The 25,960-nt window shown below is 44.3% G+C and overlaps 2 protein-coding genes across 4 annotated transcripts in view; one reads left to right on the top strand and one right to left on the bottom strand.

The window, feature by feature from the left end:
• The window catches only part of ABHD17B (abhydrolase domain containing 17B), a 27,312-nt gene extending 12,224 nt beyond the window's left edge, over positions 1 to 15,088 (bottom strand). The window contains exons 1-3 of one of the 2 annotated variants that reach the window (XM_024211027.3): positions 14,846 to 15,088; positions 6,904 to 7,137; positions 6,663 to 6,816 (exon numbers count right to left, since the gene is read on the bottom strand). In XM_024211027.3, coding sequence (XP_024066795.1) covers positions 6,663 to 6,816; positions 6,904 to 7,129 — 380 coding nt within the window. In that variant the 5' untranslated portion in view covers positions 7,130 to 7,137; positions 14,846 to 15,088. Of the gene's footprint in view, positions 1 to 6,662; positions 7,138 to 14,845 lie in introns of both variants that reach the window. The other variant, XM_024211026.3, reaches the window with a different exon arrangement.
• A 311-nt stretch (positions 15,089 to 15,399) lies between these two features.
• Positions 15,400 to 25,960, top strand: part of CUNH9orf85 (chromosome unknown C9orf85 homolog) — a 30,537-nt gene continuing 19,976 nt past the window's right edge. Inside the window, exon 1 of one of the 2 annotated variants that reach the window (XM_024211024.3) lies at positions 15,400 to 15,537. In XM_024211024.3, coding sequence (XP_024066792.1) covers positions 15,436 to 15,537 — 102 coding nt within the window. In that variant the 5' untranslated portion in view covers positions 15,400 to 15,435. The remainder of the gene's footprint in view (positions 15,538 to 25,960) is intronic. The other variant, XM_024211025.3, reaches the window with a different exon arrangement.

The following is a 25,960-nucleotide window of genomic DNA, read 5'->3' as shown; positions in this document are numbered from 1 at the left end:
GAGAGAGAGAGAGAGAGAGAGAGAGAGAGAGAGAGAGAGAGAGAGAGAGAGAGAGAGAGAGAGAGTGTATTAGTAAGAAATGACTAATACTGTTCTCCCAAACTGGGCCTCAGATTTAAAGACCAAGTTGAGGGAAACATTGCCACTTAAAGAGCATATAGAGTTTCAATTAGCAGCTCTGAAAAATACTAAGATGATAGAGCAAGAACACGCTATAGGAATTGCCATGTGTCTAGTTCTGCATAAACAGATATCTCCAAGAGGTTGAAGACCTGCAACATCACAAGAGTAATACACAGTGTCAAACATTTGGACAACCTTTGGGTTATGATTGGCAGACCCCTGGTCTTCCCTTATCTGCCTGAGAAGCATAGGGAAACTAGAAGATAAATTGTCTATTTAGGATCAAACTTTGGGCCCTCCAAACATCTAGAGTACAGAGTTTGAGCTCCTTTAAATATCAATGAGGTTGGGGGGGGGGGGGGGGGGAGATATAAACAGGCTAACTGCCCCATTTAAATGGAAATCAGGGGTCACCTTAGACAAGAATTATGAATAAAGACACAAACACCTTATTCTTATGGAACACAACATTGGAGAAATAGAATCATATCACAAAACTTTGGGCTGATGTGATGGCTATGAAGATTACCATCTATGAAGATTATGGTCCTCAAAGATAGAGATACAGAGAACAGTTTGACTAAGGTTTGAACAGAGGCTGCGTCAGCTTTGTGAGAACAAGATTCAAGCCTATGGTGCAGGTGGTACAATACTTTCATCCACATGGGGTTACTGTAGAGTGAGTGAATACTGTCAACCCTTGCAGGAGTCAGTTTTTCAGAGATACCAGTAAAGTGCATCCTGATTCTTTTGGGGATGGCCTAGGAACAACATGGAATAAGGCTTTGATTTTGAAGAACAGGGACAGGTTCATTTTCACCCATTCATAGAAAATCTAGGATAGCTGCCTGCGTTCCCTGACTCCTCCTCGGGCAGAAATTTGGGCTGTACAATTTTTTTAAAATGAGTTGAGAGAGACCATACTTGCAATACTGTCCACCCACGTTAGCATTGTTTGTGAAGGCATGCAAGGGCACTTAGGGTGTCAGATGACAATTTTCTTTTCTTATTTACTTATTCCTGTGGGCCTAATGCCCTCGATAGTTTTCATGCCCGAAGGGGCTGAGGTAAAGCCTGCCTGGACTTCACTACATAGGCCCTTCACAGGCAATGAAAAGGCCACTCTTTCTGGTAAAAGTATCTTCCCGTTAGATGCTACAAGTCCTTGACCACCAAGTAAAAAGGCATATTTATCTTCACTTGTGACATTAGGATAAATTTTGACTAGTGCACACCAAGGCATCTTCTGACATTATAGAATGGAGACCATGGAACGTGTGGGGTAGAAGAAACACTCCTCCCCGCATAGGGTGAGGAAGAGCAAGCTGCCACTTGCTAGTCCCAGGGCTGCTGCTGTCATCTGTGCTAGGCCTGAGGGATTTTGCTGGTGAGGTGCTGCCATTACTTCCTGGGGGCTCTCCTGTTTGAAGGAGGGCGTCTTCTGGAAACACTGCCCTTGTCTGAGCACTTGAGGCACCTGGGTCTCCACAGAACAAGCAGAGATCTCCATGCAAGCATTAATCAGCAGAACAGGTGCAGGAGACAATGCAGGTTTTTCCCCTTAGCCTTTTCTGCCATGCTTCAGTCTGCATGGGTGAGCAGGGAATGCAGAGTTTCAGCAACTGAGAAGAAAAGGAATCCTTTCTGCCAATAAAGGAAGATGAGATAGCCTGGAGATTACACGCTATTTTTCTTTCTTCTTTAAATTTGCTCTGCAGTAGGGATGACCTGGTCTGCCTGCCTGCAACTGGAGAGGGAGACAAACGCTGGGGGTTCTGAGAGGTAGAGACACACTTCCCCTACCTCTGATTGACAGATTTCATCTGCCTCCAAGGCTAGAGTGGAGTACACAATATCATGGATTTGTGGACCTCATTACAAACAAGAAAGCTTGTAGTGGTTTCTTAGCTACTAGTATCCATACTGTAATTTTATATTAAGACACAGAATGCTAATATTTTAAATAGCTATTTACTTAGACTTAATTTTACAAAAATAGGCTGGAGAGAAGATTCCCTATCAGGCAACCAGCAAAGGGTGCCAAAAAGATCTTAAAAAGACTGCTTGTCACACTATGGGATGAAGCACCCACTTTTGGGGGGGGGGGGGGGCGGCTAAGGAATGTGGAAGTCACTATTCATAACTCAAAAACACCTTGTTCAATTACCTAAACTTGGTCTCCTTTAAAGGGAGATTATCTGTGAAAGGTTTCAGGTGGAAAGGAACTTTTCAGAAAGTTGTTGGGGCGGGGGGGTGGGGAGGAAAGAAAATCAAGCCTACACAGTACACCATTTCCGTAGTTCTTTGGTCATTGCATTTATAAACTCAGCATATGTTTATATAGTGTTCAGTGGAAACTATAAACCATACTACTAACTTAGGCCTTCCTGGACTCCCAGAGTCTTAAATTTCACATGTTTCCACGCACATTTTAAAATGTAATTCTGTGCATTAGTTCCCATTAATGGGTTATGTATAAAACAAATCAGACTAAAATATTCAAAACATGCATGTTAAAAACAAGCCTTTGTTTTACAAACACTTCCACTTTTGAGAAACCCTATCTCTTTAGAGTACTTTACAGTGAAATAACTGCCCCCTCTGGCTACAAGTCAGATGAGGTAGTTTATACAGAAAAAAATTAAGATTTTTTTTACCCCAGAAATTAACAAGATGTGGGGGAGAAAAACTTGAAGGAAACCTCTCAATCTTAGCTATGAAGTCCTTGTTAATTCCATCAAAAATATTACAAAAATTCAAGTTGTACAGTGAAGCATTCAAAAAGGTTGAAATGTCAAAGTTAAAGTTGCCTGTGTAATTTTAACTCCTCTCCCTAAGGCATTGGGAGTTAAATCCAGTAGCTGGGGATTTCCAGGGCTACTGGAATCCCTGGGTATGCTCCTTACGCTGGCCAGAGGTAGGTAGCAGTTTGTAAGTCATAAAAAGGGAAATAAGGACAACCCGAGCGGGAAACTACAGACCAGTCAGCTTAACTTCTGTATCCGGAAAGATAATGGAGCAAATAATTAAGCAATCAATTTGCAAACACTTAGAAGATAATAAGGTGATAAGTAACGGTTTGACAGGATTTGTTCTTGACAAATCCATGCTGACTAACCTGATGGCTTGTTACCCTGTCAAAGAAAGCTTTGTGAAGGGGGGGGGGGGGGGGGAGAGAAAGAAGCGGTACATGTGGTATATCTTGATTTTAGTAAGGCTTTTGATACTTTCTCGCATGATCTTCTCATAAACAAACTAGGGAAATATAACCTAGATGGAGCTACAAGATGTGTGCATAACTGTGTAACCCCTTTGGGGTTTAGAGAGCATGGCCCCTTTAAATCTTTTTCCTGGGAGTGGGAGCAGCGAGAGAAAGGAGGGAAACTCGGGGTGTGTGGCTCTGGAGGAGAGCCTGCAGGCCCTCACAAAGTGAAGCAGCAGAGAACCTGCCTAAAGCCTGGGAAGGACAGGACAGCCAATCGGGGACACCCCAGGACAGGAGCCAGGAGGAGCACTGTGCCAGGGAGGAATCGCTCAAGGAGGACAGGCTGGAGCTGGACCCAGTATCACTGCTGCCTAGAGCTGCATGGGGCTTCTGACTCTGCACTGGGAATAAGGAGGGAGGCTGCTAGCTAGTTAAGTGGGGAGGTGGTCGCTCTATGTGGCTTTGCAGAGAGCGGCAGAAGAGGGCACCGGAGAGGTTTGTTGGGGAAAGTTCACTGGCGCTGAAGATGACCAGGAGCACCCAAGACTCACCACTGGATGGGAACTTTGCTCAGGGCTCCTGAACTCTGTGTGCAGACACATAGCACAGTCTGGAAGGACAGACACTGAGGAACCACTGGGCATGTGGGGCCTTGGTTTGGATGAAACCCTGTTCTACTGCTCCCCTTATATTTTCCCTTGTTGTTTTTCTCCTCTCATCCCTCTGTAAATACACCTCTACCTCGATATAACGCTGTCCCCGGGAGCCAAAAATATCTTACCGCGTTATAGGTGAAACCGCATTATATTGAACTTGCTTTGATCCACCGGAGTGCTCAGCCCCGCCCACTCCCAGGAGCACTGCTTTACCGCGTTATATCCGAATTCGTGTTATATCGGGTCGCGTTATATCAAGGTAGAGGTGTAAATATCTCCCTTTGTTATATCCATTGTACTTTTCCTGTGGGTGTGTGTGTTCACTCTGGGGGGCTTGGAACAGGTGCCCCTGGGGTGGAAGGGATTTTTCCTGCTGCATTCCTGCACGCGCCGTCTCTGGGCCAGAGCTGCCTGCAGAGCAGACTCTGTCTTGGTCACGAAGGTGCTAAATTTACAATTGGCTGGAAAATCATTCCCAGAGAGTAGTTATCAGTGGTTCACAGTCATGCTGGAAGGGCATAACGAGTTGGATCCCGCAGGGATCGGTTCTGGTTCTGTTCAAGATCTTCATCAATGATTTAGATAATGGCATGGAGAGTACACTTATAAAGTTTGTGGACGATACCAAGCTGGGAGGGGTTGCAAGTGCTTTGAAGGACAGGATTAAAATTCAAAATGGTCTGGATAAACTGGAGAAATGGTCTGAAGTAAATTAGGACGAAATTCAATAAGACAAATGCAAAGTACTCCACTTAGGAAGGAACAATCAGTTGCACACATACAAAATGGGAAATGACTGCCTAGGAAGGAGTACTGCAGAAAGGGATCTGGGGGTCATAGTGGATCAAAAGCTAAATATGAGTCAGTGTAACACTGTTGCCAAGAAAAGCAAACATCATTCTGGCATTTATTAGCAGGAATATTGTAAGCAAGACACAAGAAGTAATTCTTCCGCTCTACTCTGTGCTGATTAGGCCTCAACTGGAGTATTGTATCCAGTTTGGGCACCACATTTCAGAAAAGGTATGGACAAACTGGAGAAAGTCCAGAGAAGAGCAACAAAAATGATTAAAGGTCTAGAAAGCATGACCTTTGAGGGAAGATTGGAAAAACTGGATTTGTTTAGTCTGGAGAAGAGAAGACTGAGAGGGGACACGATAACAGTTTTCAAGTACATAAAAGGTTGTTACAAGGAGGAGGGAGAAAAATTGTTCTCCTTAACCTATGAGGATAGGAAAAGAAGCAACGGACTTAAATTGCAGTAAGGGCGGTTTAGGTTGGACATTAGGAAAGAACTTCCTGTCAGAGTGGTAAAGCACTGGAATAAATTTCCTAGGGAGATCGTGGAATCTCCATCATTGGGGATTTTTAAGAATAGGTTGGACAAACACATCAGGGATGGTCTAGATAATACTTAGTCCTGCCTTTAGTGCAGGGGACAGACTAGAGGACTTCTCAAGGTCCCTTTCAGTTCTATGATTCTGTGACAGTGATCTCACACTTGCTTCTTATCAAACTGTCTGTACTGGGCTATCTTGATTATCACTTCAAAAGTTTTTTTTCCTCTTACTTAATTGGCCTCTCAGAGTTGGTAAGACAACTCCCACCTGTTCATGCTCTCTGTATGTGTGTATATATATCTCCTCAATGTTTCACTCTATATGCATCCGAAGAAGTGGGTTGTAGCCCACGAAAGCTTATGCTCTAATAAATTTGTTAGTCTCTAAGGTGCCACAAGTACTCCTGTTCTTTTTGCGGATACAGACTAACACGGCTGCTACTCTGAAACACACCATCAGATGATCTCCTCATACAGCAGGCTATATTGGATTTAAGACTAGCTTTGCTCTGGGAGAGCACAGCAAAACACACCAAACCCGGGAGAAAATCTGACTAGTGTTTAAAACAATCACATACTATTTCTCAAGCACAATGCACTTTCTACAGTTTAGATGCACAACTAGCAATTTATACTATTCTGTTCTTCTGTCTATGCAAGACAGTCCATATGTTTGTTTTTTAAAATACTCTAACACATACAAGATATAGTTTATAAGGTTTTAGAAAAGGTTGTGCATGCCCCAAGGGGCAAAGTGCTCCCAATCTGTGTGCCCCAATCATGCAATGGCAGGGCCCTTCCTCCCCTCTCCCGCAACGTCAGGATACCTCACACGCCCCTTAAACTACTTGTTCCTTGTTGCTGAAGCTACAGGTCTGAAGTGGATGAGATGGGAAAGGACTCTGCTGCAGATTACAAGGAAAACAGCAGACAACTTTCTCAGATCAAATGTGAGATCACTCCAGGAGCAGTGGGCCTGGTTGACATTTGCTGACACTGGTATCTGTTAATCCTCCAATGGAAGCGGGATACACACAGATTAGTTAAGTGGACTGCTCCAGAAGTATCTGCCTTTGGGCACTAGAATTTCAAGCCATCTATAATCATTTATGCCCTGATCCTGCAAGCTGATCCAATTTGCAGAACTGGAGCCTAAAACAGATTTAACATATAGCAGTAATTTTGTAAGCAATTCACTTGAAATGTGGCAGATCTTATATGAATCAGATAATTCTAGAATATAGTATTTTAAGATGGGAATAGACTCAATCTATGCTAGCATGAAGTAAACTTTTGTAAAGCACAGCAAAAAACAATTTGCAATTAACTCCTTCCTTACCTTGTCCTAAGAGCCACCCAAGCAGCATCAATGTCAGCATACAGGTTCTTCTCTGTTGGTTTCCCAGAACTTGCGCCATATCCAGAATAATCATATGAGAATATGTTGCAGTTAATCCGTGAACCCAGTCCTATGTAAAAACTGCTCATCTGACCTAGGTCAACAGCATTTCCATGTGAGAAGAGCAAAGTATATTTGGCGTTAGGCGAGCAACGCACAAACATACAGGCAATCCTGTTACCTTTGCTGGTTCTAGTCATGAAACACTCAATGGCATCTTTTTCTCTAGAGGAGTACTGCCAGTCTGCTCGTTCTGAAAGATGTAGAGTCCAGCGACTACCACTCTCATCACACATCAGTGTGTAAGTAGGATCTGGAGGTAAAAATGCCAGTTTGGAAGCAATTTTCCCTGGGCATGGTGGACAACAGAACAGGCAACACAGTTCACTAAAGGAAAGATTATTCATCTTCTATTCTGAAATAGGAAAAGAGAAAAATATTAATTTCTAGTTACAATTCCATACAAGAACATGGAGTAAAATTAACATGTCATTGTAATTACAGAATACGGGAGAATGTTGGAAGAATGTTTTACAACAAAGGTTAATCTTAAATTTAAAACTAAGGCTATAGAGAGTATCAACCTGTAACTAAGAAAATGTGTTTACAACGATTTTTAACATCTTAAAATATTTTAAATATAACTTTAGATCATTATTAGAGGTGAAATTTGAAAACCAATAGAGGAATATATATTCTTAATAATAGGTCATTAATCATGAGAATTTATTTTTATTAAAAGAATAAAGATTATATTCCTTAAGACAAGTACAAAAATTTTGAAGTTAGAAATCAACAATTCACATGACTTATTTTGGCCCAGAAAGCATGGTACTGCTCCTTCCAAAAACTTCAAGTTAAAATGACAAGCAATGAAAAGCCAACAACATTAAACAGTACGTCTCCAATGCACTAAAGGAATAAGGATCTCATTAGCCAAGAATCACTACCGTATTGTCAACCGTTTCAAATTTATTGTGAGTAACGTGATTTTGGCCCCCTATTGCAGGGAATCTTGTGATGTGAAAAGTTCCAGCCTTCAGACTATTTTAAGGATGCAAAACTAGAGACAGGCTCCTCATACAGAGAGCACTGTAGCTTACCAGAAGTTACAAGTAAACTGTAAGCCCAGAGTTCCACCCTCAGAGATGTTCCTATAAGCTTCTTTCACAGACTAGACTCCTTCCTAGTATAGGCTCAATCCTTTCCCCTGGTCAGTCCTTGTCAGTTCCAGCTTAGGTGGTAACTAGGGGATTCCTCATGACTGGCATCCTTTGTTCTGTTCCACCCTCTTTTATATCTTTGGCACAAGGAGAGAATCCTTTGTCTCTCTCTGGGTTTCCACCCTTCCTTCTAAATGGAAAAGTACCAGGTTTAAGATGGAGTTCAGTATTCTGTGACACGTTCACATGTCCTGTGAGACTTCATTACCCATTGGCTGGCACACAGGTATACAAGAAGGCTTACAAGTAAACAGAGCCATTTACCACCAATTGTTCTAGTTAATGGGAGTCATCAAGATTCCAAGCCACCATTAATGGCCCACACTTTGCATAGTTACAACAGGACTGCAGAGTAATACTTCATATTTCTAGCTTCAGATACAAGAATGATGCATTCATACAAATAGGATGAACACACTCTGTAGATTATAAGCTTTGTAATGATACCTTACAAGAGACCTTTTGCATAAAGCATATTCTAGTTACTTTATATATACATAAACATATGGAGTGCAACATCACACCATTAATTTGTGCCCTTTACAAACTTTATTAGCAGCAAAGGCTTCATACCTTGTGCAGTGATAACTGTCAGATAAAATAAAAATGATAGTTTGCATGTGTCACTTCAGACAGGGCTATGAACAGAACCCATCTACTCTGCCACAAAGACTTTCAACAGGAACATGACAAGTCAGATGCTTGTGTAACCCCCCACTAACTCGGGTAACATATAGAGGGTTATGACATCGATGGTACTTCCATGCTAAGAGATTTGGTTCTTTAGCTCAAGCGATATACACCTTTAAAAACAAGCCAAACTCCGAGGTCCTGGGTTCAAACCCCTCAAATGACACAAACAGGAGCATTGTTACAGTTTTCTATGCTATTTGTAACTAGACCACAATCTAATGACAGAGCCAGGAATAGAAAAGAAGAATCCTGATGCCCACCGTTCCCATTGCTATCTCACAAATACTTGTGTAACCCACTAGCAGTGTCCAAATTTACTTCTAAATATAATGCTTTGCAGTATAAAATTATTTCAACAGTTACTCCAGAATACTTACACTATCCATTATACATGTACATAGTTTTCACTCCCACAAAGGTTGTCAGTGGGATATCACGTCCCTCACCCTACTTTTGTAAAGCTTTAGATGTGACCATTGTAAGTGTGGTTGAATCAAATATACTAACCAGGTACCCTCATCTTGGACATGAGTATTCCCCATTCCAGGTCAAATATTTAGTGATGTATGTTACCACAAAACGTGTTGAAGGAGGTATCCTTCTCCTCAGGTGATCAATACAGGTGCCTTTAGAGCAGGTTGGGAGCACCACTATCACTATCCAATAGTTTTTTCAGTATGTACTTCTGGGGTAATTCTGCTCCAAAATATTAAAAATCCTACACAGTATTTAAAATTCTGCATATTTTATCTGTCATAACACAGTATAATCATGCCAGTTTCAATTATGTTAGTAATTTATTTCAAAATACCTGTCAGAAAGTATGTCTGTAACAATACAGGCAACAAAAAAGATTCAGGAATTGTTTTATGACAAATAGATTCCTTACTAGGCATATTAATACAGAACTCTGAGTAATAATTCATTTAAATTACAATACAAAAACATATTTCCCACACCCCTCACAAGTAGTGCAAACATTTGGGGAGTAAGAAGTAACAGAGGAGCGGAGAGAGAGGGAAGTAATTGCTGGGAAGAAGCCTGGGAGTGAACCTGGAAGGTTGTTGGGTGTGGGAAGTATAGAACAGTTTGGGGTTTTTTTTTGGGTGGGGTGGGGGTGAGAGAGAGGGATTGTTAGCAAGTTGGGGAGCCTCCCCCATGCAGACCCTGGCTGACCCCCAACCTCTCCCATTCAGTCAGGCACATCTACTGCTGCAACCATGTGTTTCTGCATTCCCTGTCCCAATTCTGTCAGGTATAGCTGCACATGTCCCAATGTGACCCTGCACCCCAACTCAGCCACCCCCTCCCCACATCCCTGCATCCCACTCTTCCTCATCCCCATGTGGCCTGCACCCTCCTCCCCATCCCCATGTGGTCCTGCACCCCCACTCAGCCCCAGGCTCAATGTCACCCCACTAGCTCCTCTGCCTCTCCCCTCCACTAGCCCTTCTGAACCCCAGTTTGTGTGACCCCAGCAGTCCTGTGTGACTCCCCATATCCCATGCCTCCTCACCTGTCCCTGCAGGCAGGGTGCTGTGAGGAAGGCAGCCTCTGCCCCCTCCCTCTCTACAGCTGGCTGCTCCAGCTCTTGAGCTAGCTACCCTCTCTTCTGGAACCTCATCAGTGCCTGGTGAATAAAAGGTGTAATTGCAATGTGACCCCTCTCAGCTTCCCTTCACCTCCCAATCAGAATCAATTATTCTGTGGGGGGGTGGGAGATTTAAAAATAAATCTGTGGGGTACATTGATTTTGTGCTTTGTGCAGTGGCGCAGAATTCCCCCAGGAGTAAGTATGGATATTTAGCACAGGAGAAGCATTGTACTTGTCACAGGCAAGTTAAAATATAGAGCTCGAGGAAGTTCAACAAGGTACAAATATGTTTGCAGTGTCAGCATTTCCATTTCTAAGATATGTGCTCAAAGTTCAGAGCAATAAGAAACTAAGTATATTTAAAAATGAGAAAAATCTAAGATTTATGTTTATCTTATTACAAAGTAGAAAAATTCTGAAGTATAGTTTAAAACTTCACTGCATAAGCTTGCATTATTGCACCAGTATAGGCTCAGAATCATAAAACCAACTTGCCCATCCCCCTTTTTACTGGACAGTTTTTAAAGCATAAATAGCCTGCTTGTTAAAACTTATCTCTTCTAAGCTTCAGATGAATAATAAACTGTTACACCAAAGCAGGACATTAAAATTGCCTTGCCCGCTAAAAACTAATACAATCTTCAGCAATTAACCTTTTCAGTAGAGCTGGAGAAAGGGGAAAAAAAAAAAAAAAAAAAAGGATAGGTCACAGTCTAATGATTGAGAACATCCCAAATGTTTATCTTGGGCTATTAGAACACTTCAAGTGTAATTGCTTTACATAGGCAATTTCTTCCCTCCCAGATCTATAAAAAGTAGTACACCCACTATCTCCTTCCCTAAAAGCTTAACTAAGGGTACGTCTACACTGCAAAGTTGACGACAAAACTTTTTGTCTTTCACGGTACTTAAAAAAACCAGCCCACCGCCTACCCCCACGAAAAACAAAAAAGTTTTGCTAAGGCAAGTGGCAGTGTGAATGTGACTTTGTTGGCAGGAGCGCTCTCCTGCCGACAAGGCTAACGGCGCTCACGTGGCTGGAAGTATTTTGTCGGCAAGAGTGCAGACAAAGTACCGACAAAGAGCATTTACACACGCTGACTTTTAGCGACAAGGCTGACACAGCCTTGTCGCTAAAAGCTGCGTGCTATAGACAAGCCCAAAGTCTACATCCCCCAAATGCTGTAAACACCTGTGTTGTGCATAACCTTATTCATGTGAGTAGTCCCACTGGCTACTTCAGAAGGACTACTGATATGAATAAAGTGAAGCATCTAAATACGTATTTGCAAAGTTCTTGGTGGGGGAGATAAGAAAATACTAAAAATATGCAGTAGTTACACTTTGCAACATATTTAAACTGTTCTCATTTCTCCCCCCCCCCCCCCCATTCTTATTTTAGCAGGATATATTTGGACTATTCCACAACTTCCTTCACTCTTTCCTAAAATTTTGAAAACAGACAAATGAGGACTAAAACTACAACAGAATTTACACAACAATCCAATAGTTAAAATCCCTTTCTGGTTACATAATGCATTACTGTGGAACAAAAATATATGAATAAACATCCTTAAACTAATTTTACAAGAAAGGGGATAAGATATTTCAAAATGTAGTGAGAAATAACTATAGGAAATTAGTGCCCAATTAAAAAAGATAAAGGACATTAGACCAACAGAACTATAAAGAATGAACGAACACAATGGATCCAGAGAAGAACATGGAGGAAGCCTGAAAACTAAATTTAAAAATAAATAAATTAAAATATACATACATACACTATGTAGTTATTCTGTTATTTTCAAGTACTTCTGGAAGATATGAATAGCCTACACTAAAACTGATCACTATAGAGGATTAGACTATTTTTTTTTTTAACCTTTAAATGAAAATATTCATGGAAAACTATTTAGCATCATCATAGCTAAAGAAGCACTCAAGGAAGACAAGGCCATTGTGAAGCTAAATGAATTATTTGTATCAGTCTTCACTGCAGAGGATGTGGGGAGATTCCCACACCTGAGCCATTCTCTTTAGGTGAAGAATCTGAGGAACTGTTCCAGATTGAAGAGTCAGTAGAGGTTTTGGAACAAATGATAGATTAACCACTAATAAGTCACTAGATGGTATTCACCCAAGTGTTCGGAAGGAAGTCAAACTATTAACTCTAATATAAAACCTATCACTTAAATCAGCCTCCGTACCAGATGAATTGAGGATAGCTAATATAACTCTGATTTTTAAAAAAGGCTCCAGAGGCGAGTCAGGCAATTACGTATCAGTGAGCCTAACTTCAGTACCAGGAAAATTGGTTGAAATTGTAGTAGAGAACAGAATGATCAGACACAGATATGAACATGGTATGCTGGGGAAGAGTCAAACAACTTTTGTAAACAGAAACCATGCCTCACCAATTAGGATTATTTGAGGGAGTCAACAGCAGATGGACAATGAACCTTGGTATTAGGAAAGGGATAGATAAAACCGAATATATCATAGTATCACTATATAAATCCATGGTGCGACCATACCTTGAATACTGCACATGGTTCTGGTCGCCCCATCTCAAAAAGTATTAGAATTGGAAAAGGTACAGGAAGGGCAACAAGAGAGACTAGGATATGGAACAGCTTCCATATAAGGAGAGATTTAAAAGACTTCAATTTAGAGAAAAAAAATGACTAAGATGGAGGTATGTTAGAGGTCTATAAAATCATAAATGGCATGGAGAAAGTGTATAAGGAAGTATTATTTATGCCTTCGCATAACACAAGAACTGGTGTCACCCAATGAAATGAATAGGCAGAAGTTTTAAAACTAACACAAAGAAGTACCTCTTCACACAACACACAGTCAACCTGTACAACTCATTGCCAGGGAAGGCTGTAAAAGCTAAAACTTTAAGTAGGCTTGAAACAGAATTAGATAAATTCATGAAGGACAGGTCCACCAACAGCTATGAGCCAAGATGGCCAGAGACACAACCACACACTCTGGGTGTCCCTAAAACTGTGACTGTCAGAAACTAGGACTGATCACTCGATAACTGCCCTGTTCTGTTCATTCCCCTCTGAAGCATCTGGCATTGGCCTGTAAGAATATAGGGGGCTAGATGGACCTTTGGTTTGACCCAGTATGACCATTCTTATGTTCTTGTGGCTGTATGGTTTTACTATACTCACTAATATTAAAAAGTATGAGAAAAAGTCTAATAAAGAATTCCCTAACTGGCAGCAGCCACTCTTGCTGGATATTTCATATGTTTTAAACAGCTCTAGGGGTCTATTTTGAGGGGGGGAGGAGTAAGAGTCAGAGGAAACAATAGACAGAAAAAAAAACAAACAGAAAAACAATCCCCAGAAGATCCCAGATATACACAAATGTGGGATTAAATCAGATTACATAATGTTTGTGTTCTGTAAGCAAGACACTGCACTATAGTATTCTTCTACTTTAAACAATCTGCACATTGACAGCCACTGAAGTACTGCATTGTTGGCGATTCAGTGCCTCAAACTGGTACCTCATTACACCATTTAAGGCACAAATAATAAAGAAAAATATAAATTTAAACACACAAATCAGTTTTAAGTAGTTATATTTTGGTTTTAGTATAGTTAATTTTTTAAATATCATTCTGAAAGTAACTGAAATCTGTCTGCAAGATGGGTTATTTTGCCACAATTCTTTTCACACTAGTTTCCAATCTAAAAACTGGTCAAATTAGGACAACCAAAAAGTGATCTTCACATTTTCCAAACATCCAATTTTTAGTTACTCCATAAAAACAAAAGACGACTTATATATACACAAAAAGCTATCTGAACCTACTAACAGACAAAAATCAGATATGCATTTTATGGTCATTCTCCCAATTCACGGATTTTAAAAATTAAGTATTTGACTTCTCGCCACGCATAGTAGCACGTTTCATAGCTCAATTTACTTAGAAATAAGGTACTAAAACAATACAGTACTCCCATCCCAAAACAGATACAGTTTATACCTCGCCCCGTGTTAGCTACATTTCATTCCCCCACCCACCAGCGTATGAGATAAGCAGCAGCTGCGTTTCAAATATTGATTTAGAATCTTTCCGCATAACTGTCGGCGCTGCGGCTCCCACCAGAGGGTGGAGGCAGTCGGCTCCCCAGTTCCGCCGGCCAAGGAGAAGAAAGGGGGAGGTTGTGCCCCTTTGGATTGGCTCCATCCGCCCCCGGGGCCGCAGAGAGGAGACAACAGCCCGTGGAGCACCTAGGGATCGCATAGAGCTGCAAAGCCTGCCCCCCCCCCCCCCGGGCCTCTGCAGCTCCCCGCACAGCCCCATTCACCGTGCCCCCGAGACCTCCCCCCGGCCGCAGGGAGACGAAACCAACTCGCCCCATTCTACCGCCCGGCACGGGGCGCTAGCGACGCGCCACCAGCCCACCCCTTCGCTGTGCCCCGGCGGTGAGCCCGCTGCCCCACTCAGACCGACCAGAGACCAAACTCCTCCGCGGACACGGACCGCCCAGCCCGAGCCTCCGGGCCCCGCGCACAGAGCTCCCCCATCGCAGGGACCTGGGCCCCGCACTGCGGGAGCGATCAGTGAGTGGGGTCGGAGCACGCACCTGCCTCCGTCTCACGTTGGTCCTGTAGCGTAGCCGCGTCCGGCTCCCCCTGGGGGCTGCGGCCCCGTCAGCCCCCCCCCAACCGCCGCCGTTCGAACGCCGGGGACGTGCTGAGTAACGGCTCCGCTTGGCTCTGTCAGCCCGGTGGCCTGCAGCAGCGCGCGGAGCCCGAGTCGCTCGCACCCCCGGCGGGACACTAAGAGGACGAGGGCCGGGCTTCTAAGCGGCCCTCGCCAGACTCCGTCCCCGCCTCCCTGACTGGACTGAATTAATCTAGACTTGGGCAGAGCAGAGGGCGGTTCAGCGGCCAAGGGGCGGTAGGCTGGGGACTGGCCCTCATTGACCGGCAGCCGGCCACAACGCACCAATGAGATTGCAGCCCGACTAGGGCCAATGAGGAAGCACCAGAAATCCAGAGGGGAGCAAATCCCGGCATACAAAGCAGCCGATTGACATTGAGCTCCGGCCAATGGGAGAGCTCGATTGCCTTTGGTGCCGCAGCCAATCGGGTTACGAGGCCGGCAATGGTGGGGCGAGAGGTTCCGGGTCAGGGAGCCACGTGCGGCGGCGGTGGCTCCCGGTGCGGAAGGATGAGTTCCCAGAGGGGGAACGTGGCCCGCTCACGGCCCCAGAGACATCAGAACTCGCGAGTCTTCAAAAATGACAAGTATGACACAAGCGCCCAGCGCAAGGTACGGAGCGGCCGGGCCGGGGGGGAGGCGCTGCCAGGGCCCCTGTGCCGAGGGCTTCCCCCGACAGAGCGCTGCGAGTAGCCGGACCTAGGGCCTCCGTGTGCCCGGGCCGTCTGCAGAGCCAGCCCCTGCGGGAGCTGTCGGGCCGGGCGGAAGTGGGGAACTTGGGCAGGGGTGCACGTGAGGTGCTGCGGCAAGCCCGTCACGTGCCCTGTCCACTGGAACGTGCTGAGCAATCGTCGTTAACGTGCGATAAACAGCAGTTAAGCCTCTAACCTGAGCAGGGCGCGATCGGGGAAGCGCGTGTTTGTGCCGGCCGCCTGGGAGCCCCTGAGCTGGGTAACGGGGGGCCGGGGAGGTGGCGCATTGTTTGTACAAGGGAGGTTTGGGTTATGGGCAGCTGCCTGACAAGCTGAAATGACTAATAACCTCAACTGGCATCATTAAAAACCAGGCATGGAAGCCACATCTGGGGATGAACGCTCTCTCCAGCCCGCTAATGGGAGAAAGGGAGGGGTAGCTTCAGCTCCCAGCCTGCTGGCTCTTTGTAAACCTGCCTAAACTGGAATGTAAAGGGACCCTTTGTCAGCCTCGCTTAGGCCAAAAATGTAGGGTTTGTGTAATAATACTGTTATAGCCTAAGATCTCAGCAGTTTAGTAACATATGCCTTAATTTATTAACACCACCCCTGGAAGCTAGGTAAATATCCCCATTTTACAGCAGGGAAATCTTTGCCATTGGATCATTTACTGGTTTGTTACAGATGCAAACCAAAGTCTTTGAATGGTTTATGAACTTTGCGAGTGGCTCTGGCTGACTTAAGTCTAATAAAACCATGCAAGATTCACAGGTTTGCTTAATGCTGAACTGACAGACTTCTTTTTGGGGATTTACTTTCAGTTTTAGGATTAATTCAAAACAAAAACTCATGGTGTGTGTACACCTCTGAGACACAAAACTGAAACAAACATTCAGATGGACCCTGATCATTATAACCTGATAGTTTCACATAGCTCTAGTTCACCACCCTGCAATAAATGTTTAAATACTCATAACTAACTTCACTAAAATGTATATAGAAATTGTTCTCTATTTTTTTGTAGTTACCAGTTATATACACATGTAATATTTCAATTGTTTATAGTAATTTTTAAGTTGTACAACACTGAGCACCTTAACTAGGACTGTTTATTATGATGATCTTCTGGATAAGGCATAGACTGAGAATCAACGCTCTGAATTGTGGTCTTGACTCTGTCATTAACTTGTTTGTGCTAGTGCATCACAACCAAAATATGCTGGCTCAAAAACAAAACTGGCTACTCTAATTCTCTCTCTAAACCAGCAGTTTTCAGACTATGGGGTGGACTTCCCTAGAGAGGCATAAATTGTGCTATTTTTTTTTTTTAAAGAGCTCTGTCTGTCAGCCCCAGATGATTGGGGCTTGTGCAGAAAGGCTGTGCACACCTGGGAGGCAGGGATAAAGGGGACAGCTGGAGCCCTGCCACCCCTGGCTCTTCTCCCTCCCAATCTCTCACTGGAAGGCAGCCCGGGATCAGGCTTTCCTTCCCCTCACACTCAATCCTTCGCCTGGAGGCAGGGGACTCCAGCTGTTAGCCCCAGGGTGGCAGCAGCAGCAGCGCAGAAGAAGGATGGCAATGGGGTGCCAAGTTTGCTGTGAAAAGTGATATAGACAAATATCACTCTTCAAATTGCCACCCTTACTTCTGTGCTACTGCTGGCATTGTGCTGCCTTCAGAGCTGGGTGCCCAGCCAGCAGCTGCTGCTCTCCACTCTGCCTTCAGAGCTCTGGGGTGGTACTTTTGTGAGGAGAGGGGTGTAAATGACTACAGACACAAAGGGGGGGGGGCTGATCTAATAAGTTTGAGAACCACTGCTCTAAACTTAAGTTAATTAATATAGAGTTGTAAAAAAAACCATGTTTCTAATTTCTGGTGGCATTAAGAACAGAGGATTTATATTTCCTGTCAATATCTCTAAGGGTATGTCTACATTACAAAATTAGGTCGATTTAATAGAAGTCGATTTTTAGAAATCGCTTTGATACAGTCGATTGGGTGTCCCCCCCCACTAAGCGCATTAAGTCGGCAGAGTGCGTTCACAGTACCGAGGCTAGCATCGACTTTCGGAGTGTTGCAATGTGGTAGCTATCCCACAGTTCCTGCAGTCTCCACCGCCCATTGGAATTCTGGGTTGAGCTCCCAATGCGTGATGGGGCAAAAACATCGTCGTGGGTGGTTCTGGGTACATGTCGTCAGCACCCCACCCCCCCAAAGTGAGAGCAATGGCTGAGAATTGTTTCGCGCCTTTTTTCCACGCAAACACCATACCACACAAGCATGGAGCCCGCTCAGATCGCCGCGGCAGTTATGAGCACTGTAAACACCACGCGCATTATCCTGCAGTGTATACAACACCAGAACCTGCAAAAGCAGGCGAGGAGGCGACGGCAGTGTGGTGACGAGGACATGGACACAGACTTCTCTCAAAGCACGCATGGGCCCTGGCAATTTGGACATCATGGTGGTAATGGGGCAGGTTCGTGCCCTGGAACGCCGATTCTGGGCCCAGGAAACAAGCACAGACTGTTGGGACCGCATAGTGTTGCAGGTCTGGGATGATTCCCAGTGGCTGCGAAACTTTCGCATGCGTAAGGGCACTTTCATGGAACTTTGTGACTTGCTTTCCCCTGCCCTGACGCGCAAGAATACCAAGATGAGAGCAACCTTCACAGTTCACAAGCGAGTGGCGATAGACCTCTGGAAGCTTGCAATGCCAGACAGCTACCGGTCAGTCGGGAATCAATTTGGAGTGGGCAAATCTACTGTGGGAGCTGCTGTGATCCAAGTAGCCAACGCGATCATTGAGCTGCTGCTATCAAGGGTAGTGACTCTGGGAAATGCTGCAATGGGATTCCCTAACTCTGGTGGGGCGATAGATAGAACGCATATCCCTATCTTGGGACCGGAGCACCAAGGCAGCCAGTACATAAACCTAAAGGGGTACTTTTCAATGGTGCTGCAAGCACTTGTGGATCACAAGGGATGTTTCACCAACATCAATGTGGGATGGCCAGGAAAAGTACATGACACTCGCATCTTTAGGAACTCTGGTCTGTGTGGTCTACCCCTTAATGCCATGGCTCATGAAGCCATACACAGGCACCTTGGACAGTAGTCAGGAGCTGTTCAACTATAGGCTGAGCAAGTGCAGAATGGTGGTAGAATGTGCCTTTGGATGCTTAAAAGTGCGCTGGCGCAGTTTACTGACTCAGTTATACCTCAGCGAAACCAATGTTCCCATTGTTATTACTGTTTGCTGTGTGCTCCACAATATCTGTGAGTGTAAGGGGGAAGACGTTTATGGCGGGGTGGGAGGTTGAGGCAAATCCCCTGGCCGCTGATTACGTGCAGCCAGACACCAGGGTGGTTAGAAGAGCACAGCAGGGCGCGCTGCACATCAGAGAAGCTTTGAAAACCAGTTTCATGACTGGCCAGGCTACGGTGTGAAAGTCCTGTTTGTTTATCCTTGATGAAAACCCACCCCCTTGGTTCACTCTACTTCCCTGTAAGCCAACCGCCCTCCCCTCCCCCCTTTGATCACCGCTTGCAGAGGCAATAAAGTCATTGTTTTTTCAAATTCATGCATTCTTTATTACTTCATCACACAAATGGGGGGATAACTGCCAAGGTAGCCCAGGAGGGGTGGGGGAGGAGGGAAGGACAAGGCCACACTGCACTTCAAAACTTATTGAATGCCAGCCTTTTGTTGCTTGGGCAGTCCTTTGGGGTGGAGTGGTTGGGTGCTCGGAGGCCCCCCCCACCGCATTCTTGGGCGTCTGGGTGAGGAGGCTATGGAACTTGGGGAGGAGGGCAGTTCATTACACAGGGGCTGCAGTGGCGGTCTGTGCTCCTGCTGCCTTTCCTGCACCTCAACAATACACCAGAGAATATCAGTTTGATCTTCTAGTAGCCTCAGCATTGCATCCTGCCTCCTCTCATCACGCTGATGCCACCTATCATCTTGATCCTGCCACATGTCCTCGTGTGCATTTAGTGCTTTCCTGCACTCTGACAGTGTCTGCTTCCATGCATTCTGCTGGGCTCTTTCAGTGTGGGAGGACTGCATGAGCTCAGAGAACATTTCATCATGAGTGCGGTTTTTTCGCCTTCTAATCTTCGCTAGCCTCTGGGACACAGATGATACAGGGAGCGTTGAAACATTTGCAGCTGCAGGAGGAAAAAAAGGGAGAGTAGTATTTAAAAAGACACATTTTAGAGAACAATGGGTAGATTTTTTCACGGTGAACCAAGCTGTTAACATTACATGGTTTCAAACAGCAGCGCCCTCATTTCCCATACCAAGCACCCATTGGGTTGGCCATTTAAAAGGAGGGGCTGCGGTTTTCAGGTTAACATGCAGCACAAACCCAACGAACCCCCTCCTCCCCCCCCACCCTATTCTCTGGGATGATCGCTTCACCTCTTTCCCCCTCCCCCCACCACCACCACGTGGCGCACAGCGGGGATGATTTCTGTTCAGCCACAGGCAAACGGCCCAGCAGGAATGGCTGCCTCTGAATGTCCCCTTAATAAAATTCCCCTATTTCAACCAGATGACCATGAATTATATCACTCTCCTGAGGATAACACAGAGAGATAAAGAACGGATGTTGCTTGAATGCCAGCAAACACCGGGACCATACGCTGCCATGCTTTGTTATGCAGTGATTCCAGACTACGTGCTTCTGGCCTGGCGTGGTAAAGTGTCCTACCATGGAGGATGGAATAAGGCTGTCCTCCCCAGAAACCTTTTGCAAAGGCTTTGGGAGTACATCCAGGAGAGCTTCATTGAGATGTCCCTGGAGGATTTACGCTCCATCTCCATACACATTAACAGACTTTTCCAGTAGCTGTACTGGCCGCGAATGCATCCCAAATTTTCAGGACAAATTAATCATTACACGTGCTTGCTTTTAAACCATGTACAATATTTACAAAGGTACACTCACCCGAGATCCCTTCTCCGCCTTCAAGGTCTGTGATCCCGCCTTGGGTGGGTTGGGCGGGTACTGGGTCCAGGGTGATAAACAGTTCTTGGCTGACAGGGAAAACATTTTCTCCGCTTGCATGCTGTGTGCTATCATCTTCCTCGTCCCCAAAATCTGCATCCCTGTTGCGTGAGAATCCATTGGAGTCCACACACGGGGTGGGGTAGTTGTAGGGGCACCCCCTAGAATGGCATGCAGCTCATCATAGAAGTGGCATGTCTGGGGCTCTGACCTGGAGTGGCTGTTTGCCTCTCTGGTTCTTTGGTAGGCTTGCCTGAGCTCCTTAAGTTTCACGCGGCACTGCTGTGGGTCCCTGTTATAGCCTCTGTCCTTCATGCCCTTGGAGATTTTTTTTCAAATATTTGGGTATTTCGTCTTTTGGAACGGAGTTCTGATCGCACGGATTCGTCTCCCCATACAGCGATCAGATCCAGTACCTCCCGTTCAGTCCATGCTGGAGCTCTTTTGCGATTCTGGGACTCCATGGTCACCTGTGCTGATGAGCTCTGCCTGTTCACCTGTGCTGATCAGCTCGCCATGCTGGCCAAACAGGAAATGAAATTTAAAAGTTCGCGGGGCTTTTCCTGTCTACCTGGCCAGTGCATCGGAGTTGAGAGTGCTGTCCAGAGCGGTCATAATGGAGCAGTCTGGGATAGCTCCCGGAGGCCAATACCATCGAATTGCAGCCACACTACCCCAAATTCGACCCAGCAAGGTCAATTTCAGCACTAATCCCCTCGTCGGGGAGTAGTACCGACATCAATTTTAAGAGCCTTTTAAGTCGACAAAAATAGCTTCGTCGTGTGGACGGGTGCAGGGTTAAATCGATCTAACGCTGCTAAATTCAACCTAAATTTGTAGTGTAGACCAGGGCTAAGCCTACTTAAGTGAATGGATTTTGGAAAGGAAATAACTAAGAAAAGGGAGATAATTAAATTAATACAGAGGTGTTAGGTGTAGTAGGTTGTAGAGAAAGCTCTCCTGGTGGATCAGGTGACTTCCTGGAGCATCCAACAGTTCTATGATGATTGTTGTGGGGGGGTCACTGCAGGAGTTGAGTGTACATTTTCCAGTTTGTCTAGGACACCAAAAATTCTAGAGAGCCACGTGTAACGATGCTGGTTCTGGCAGGACCCAACTGAGAGTGCCAATTTAGGACAAATTGCTTAAAACAGGGCCGTTACAGCCCAAGGCTGGGGTTTTTCCACCTCTAAGGCAAACTAAACCAGCCAGACAAAGAGGACTTTGGTCTCACCCCACTGGCTAACCACAAGTCACACAAGCAATTCCCTTAGACACTCCAGTTTCCCAGTATCACCACCAGTGCCACTAGCTATGGGGGGAAATGGTTATGAAAACCGATACGCCAGTAAAAGAAAAATGGTTCTCTCGATCCCAAAGGACCAAGCCCCAGACCCAGGTCAATATACAAATCAGATCTTATCCACAAATCACTCTGTTGCCAATCCTTTAGAATCTAAAATCATACAGTAATGGCAAAGTTCTTGGTTCAGGCTTGTAGCAGTGATGGCATAAACTGCAGGTTCAAATCAAGTCTCGGAAGTACATCCACAGCTGGGATGGGTCATCAGTGTAGAGCTTCCATTTGTAGCAAAGTCCCTCCAGAGGTAAGAAGCACGATTGAGGACAAGATGGAGATGAGGCCTTTTATAGTCTTTTCCAGGTGTAAGAACATCTCTTTGTTCTTACTGTGGAAAATTACAGCAAAATGGAGTCTGGAGTCACATGGGCACGTTCCTGCATACTTTGAGTTACAAGGCGTATCTGCCTTCTCTCAATGGGTCAATTGTATAGCTGGTGATCCTTAATGGGCCATCAAGCAGGCTAGGCAGAGCTGACATGAACTTGTCTGGCGTGTCACCCAGAAGCATAGCATAAGTTTGAAATACAGACAGTATAGAGCCAATATTCATAACTTCAACTACAAAAATGATACACACATATAGACAACATAATCATAACTAGCAAACCATAACCTTGTCATAGACACCTTATTTGACCCCCTTTATAGAAGATTTGGTGCCGCTACAGGACCTTGGGTTGCAACAATGATCTATACGATCCCAGTTCTTGTCAATAACGTCACACCAGGCTTCAAAAGGCTGCAGTAAACACAGTTCTAGGATCATTAGGAAAATTTTCAATCACTAAAATATTCACTAAAGTTTGCTGTGATATGATTAGGGTTTATTTATTAACCTTCTTTCCCCCGCTAATTAACATAGTAGAAACATGACATGTATCTAGAATTGGCTACACAACACTACATATTGTTGAAAAGTTTGTTGGTTGTGCCTATTGCTGAGTTCCAACTTGGGCATTCAGGTTATCTGAGTTGTAATACAAGCATTCCCACTTCTGCTCTCCATTACTGCAGAGCACTTTTCCCCCCAGGCTTTTGGGGAGAAATTGCCGTATTGTTTTTATTAATTGTGTTTGAATGTACGTCAGACATCTTTTTAATGTTTTCTAAAATTAAACCATATTTTATTAAATTGGTAGGTTACCCCCATCACCAAAATCCCATTAATAAGGGCTCACTCTTTCCAAAAATTGGATTCTTATTCCTGTCCCATACAACCTCTGAGCCGTTCCTTAATCATGTAAATTTAGCCTATTATTATAGAACATTTATGTATTGCAATAATGATTAGGCTCTAGAATTGCTAAAGTCTTCTGAATAAAGCACATTTTCCAGATCTGATTAATGTTCCGTTAATCATTTCTTGCTTCACCTTCCTTTGTTTTAGTGACAGAGGCCCCAATCCTACAATTTACAATGCATTGGTAGGTTTTCATGCCTGCATAGAGCCCTACTGAAGTCTTTGGGGGCGCTGCACATGAGTCTGTACATTGTGAATTGCAGGATTAGAGCTCTAGTTTAATTGCATAACTATTCTTAATCATTCTTAATAATCTTAATATATTCATTTAAAAGTCCTGTTTTGGGGAGAGGGTTTTCTAGGGATGACAGCTAGAGGTCTGCGGTTCATCCCTGATAGGAGCAATGTGCTATCATCAGGTTGGGGGGGTGGGGGGAGGAGAACAACAGGAAGAAATGGTGGAGATATCAGCCCTCGTAGTCAAGGGAGTGGGCCAGCTACTTTTTATAAAAACAATTTGGGGATCAGTTGGATGCTCAGCTGAAGGCAAGACCATTTTTTTCCTAATCGGTGTGTGGGGAGAAGAGCCAGATTTTTTCTGATGGGGGCTCTGTTACAGTTCTTATCTTTTCACGTTGACCATTGTAATGTTTTGTATATGGAACCGCATCTTAGGAGCATTTGGAAATTGAAGCTGTTGTGCAGTGCGACTGCCAATTAAGTCATGCTTCTTTCTTTCAACCGCTCCTTATCCCCCGTCCACACGCCTTCAGCATATACTGCATGGCCCATCTGTCCTATTAGTATGTGATTGAAGGTGGGATGTTACCTTGCCGTGTACTTATATTTTAGAAACTGAGGTTGATTTGAAATGGACAAGTGTGACATTACCCAGGGTACAATGTAGACTGATGGACAGCTGTCACCCCTCAATTTTCCAGCCTGGGGTGCCTTTTACACTGTGGCCTGCTCACACACAGTCTCTAGTTTGTAAATTACTCCCAGTTACTGCATAGAAGTTCTGTAGCCAGCCATTCCTGAATTATATTGCAGAGTAACACCAGCAGGTTCCCAATCTCACGTTTGTCCCCAGAAATGTGGGTCTTACTGCACAGGACCCTCCTGGACAACACAAGTTCATAGTCTGTCATTTCATTAATAGAAAATGATATGCACAAACCTTATCTCAAATGGAGCTTCCCAAACACTTCAATCCAAATGCACACTGGGTTAAATAAAATAATAAAACAAGTTTATTAATTACAGAAGATAATTTTAAGTGTTAAGTAATGAGGCATGAAAGTCAGAATTGGTTACAAAGAAATAAAAAGGTAAAATGCAAATTAATGCCGAACTTAACAAGCTAAGTGAATTCAAAGCTAAAAGATTTCTCACCCCACACTGCTTACAGCAGTCTAGCTGGATCCTGTCAGCCAGGACCCTTCCCCAATTCAGTGATGCTTTTTTTCGTCTTTCTCCCCTCATCTCGACTCATGGCATCGACAAATCACCTCTCAAATGCTGTTTGTCCTCTGTTCTCCCTTTTTATAGCATTTCTCTTCTTATATAAGAACATAATGGCCATATTGGATAAGACCAAAGGTCCATCTAGCCCAGTATCCCATCTTCCGACAGTGGCCAATGCCAGGTGCCTCAGAGGGAATGAACAGAACAGGTAAACATCAAGTGATCCATGCCCTGTCGCCCATTCCTAGCTTCTGGCAAACAGAGGCTAGGGACTGCATCCCTGTCCATCCTGGCTAATAGCCATTGATGGACCTATTCTCCATGAATTTATCTAGTTCTTTTTTGAACCGTTATAGTCTTGGCCTTCACAACATCCTCTGGCAAAGAGTTCCACAGTTCGACTGCATTGTGTGAAGAAATTTCCTTTTGTTTTAAACCGTCTGCCTATTAATTTCATTTGGTGGCTGCTAGTTCTTGTGTTATGAGAAGGAGTAAATAACATTTCCTAATTTATTTTCTCCATACCAGTCATGATTTTGTAGACCTCAATCATATCCCCCATCTTTGGGACTTTTCAGCTTGAAGAAGACTACTGTCTTATTAATCTCTCCTCATATGGCAGCCGTTCCATACCCCTAATCATTTTTGTTGCCCTTTTGTGAACCTTTTCCAACTCCAATATATCTTTGTTGAGATGGGGCGACAACATCTGCACGCAGTATTCAAGATGTGGGTGTACCATGGATTTATATAGAGGCAATACGATATTTTCTGTCTTATTATCTATCCCTTTCTTAATGAGTCCCAACATTCTGTTCACTTTTTTGACTGCTGCTGCACATTGAGTGGATGTTTTCAGAGAACTGTCCACAATGACTCCAAGTTCTCTTTCTTGAGTGGTAATAGCTAATTTAGACCATCATTTTATACGTACAGTTGGGATTGTGTTTTCCAATGTGCATTACTTTGCATTTATCAATATTGCATTTCATCTGCCATTTTGTTGCCCAGTCATCCAGTTTTGAGAGATCCTTTTATAGCTCTTTGCAGTGCCAACTTTGAGTAGTTTTCTATCTGTAAATTTTGCCAACTCAATGTTTACCCCTTTGTCCAGATCATTTATGAATATGTTGAATAGGACTGGTCCCACTACAGACCTCTGGGGGACACCACTATTTACCTCTCTCCATACTGAAAACTGACTATTTATTCCTTCCCTTTGTTTCCTGTCTTTTAACCAATTACCAATCCGTGAGATGA

This window comes from Terrapene carolina, unplaced genomic scaffold (assembly GCF_002925995.2).
Source record: "Terrapene carolina triunguis isolate 2854851 unplaced genomic scaffold, T_m_triunguis-2.0 Scaffold113, whole genome shotgun sequence".
Lineage (NCBI taxonomy): Eukaryota > Metazoa > Chordata > Testudines > Emydidae > Terrapene > Terrapene triunguis.
This window is presented reverse-complemented; position numbering and strand designations above follow the sequence as displayed.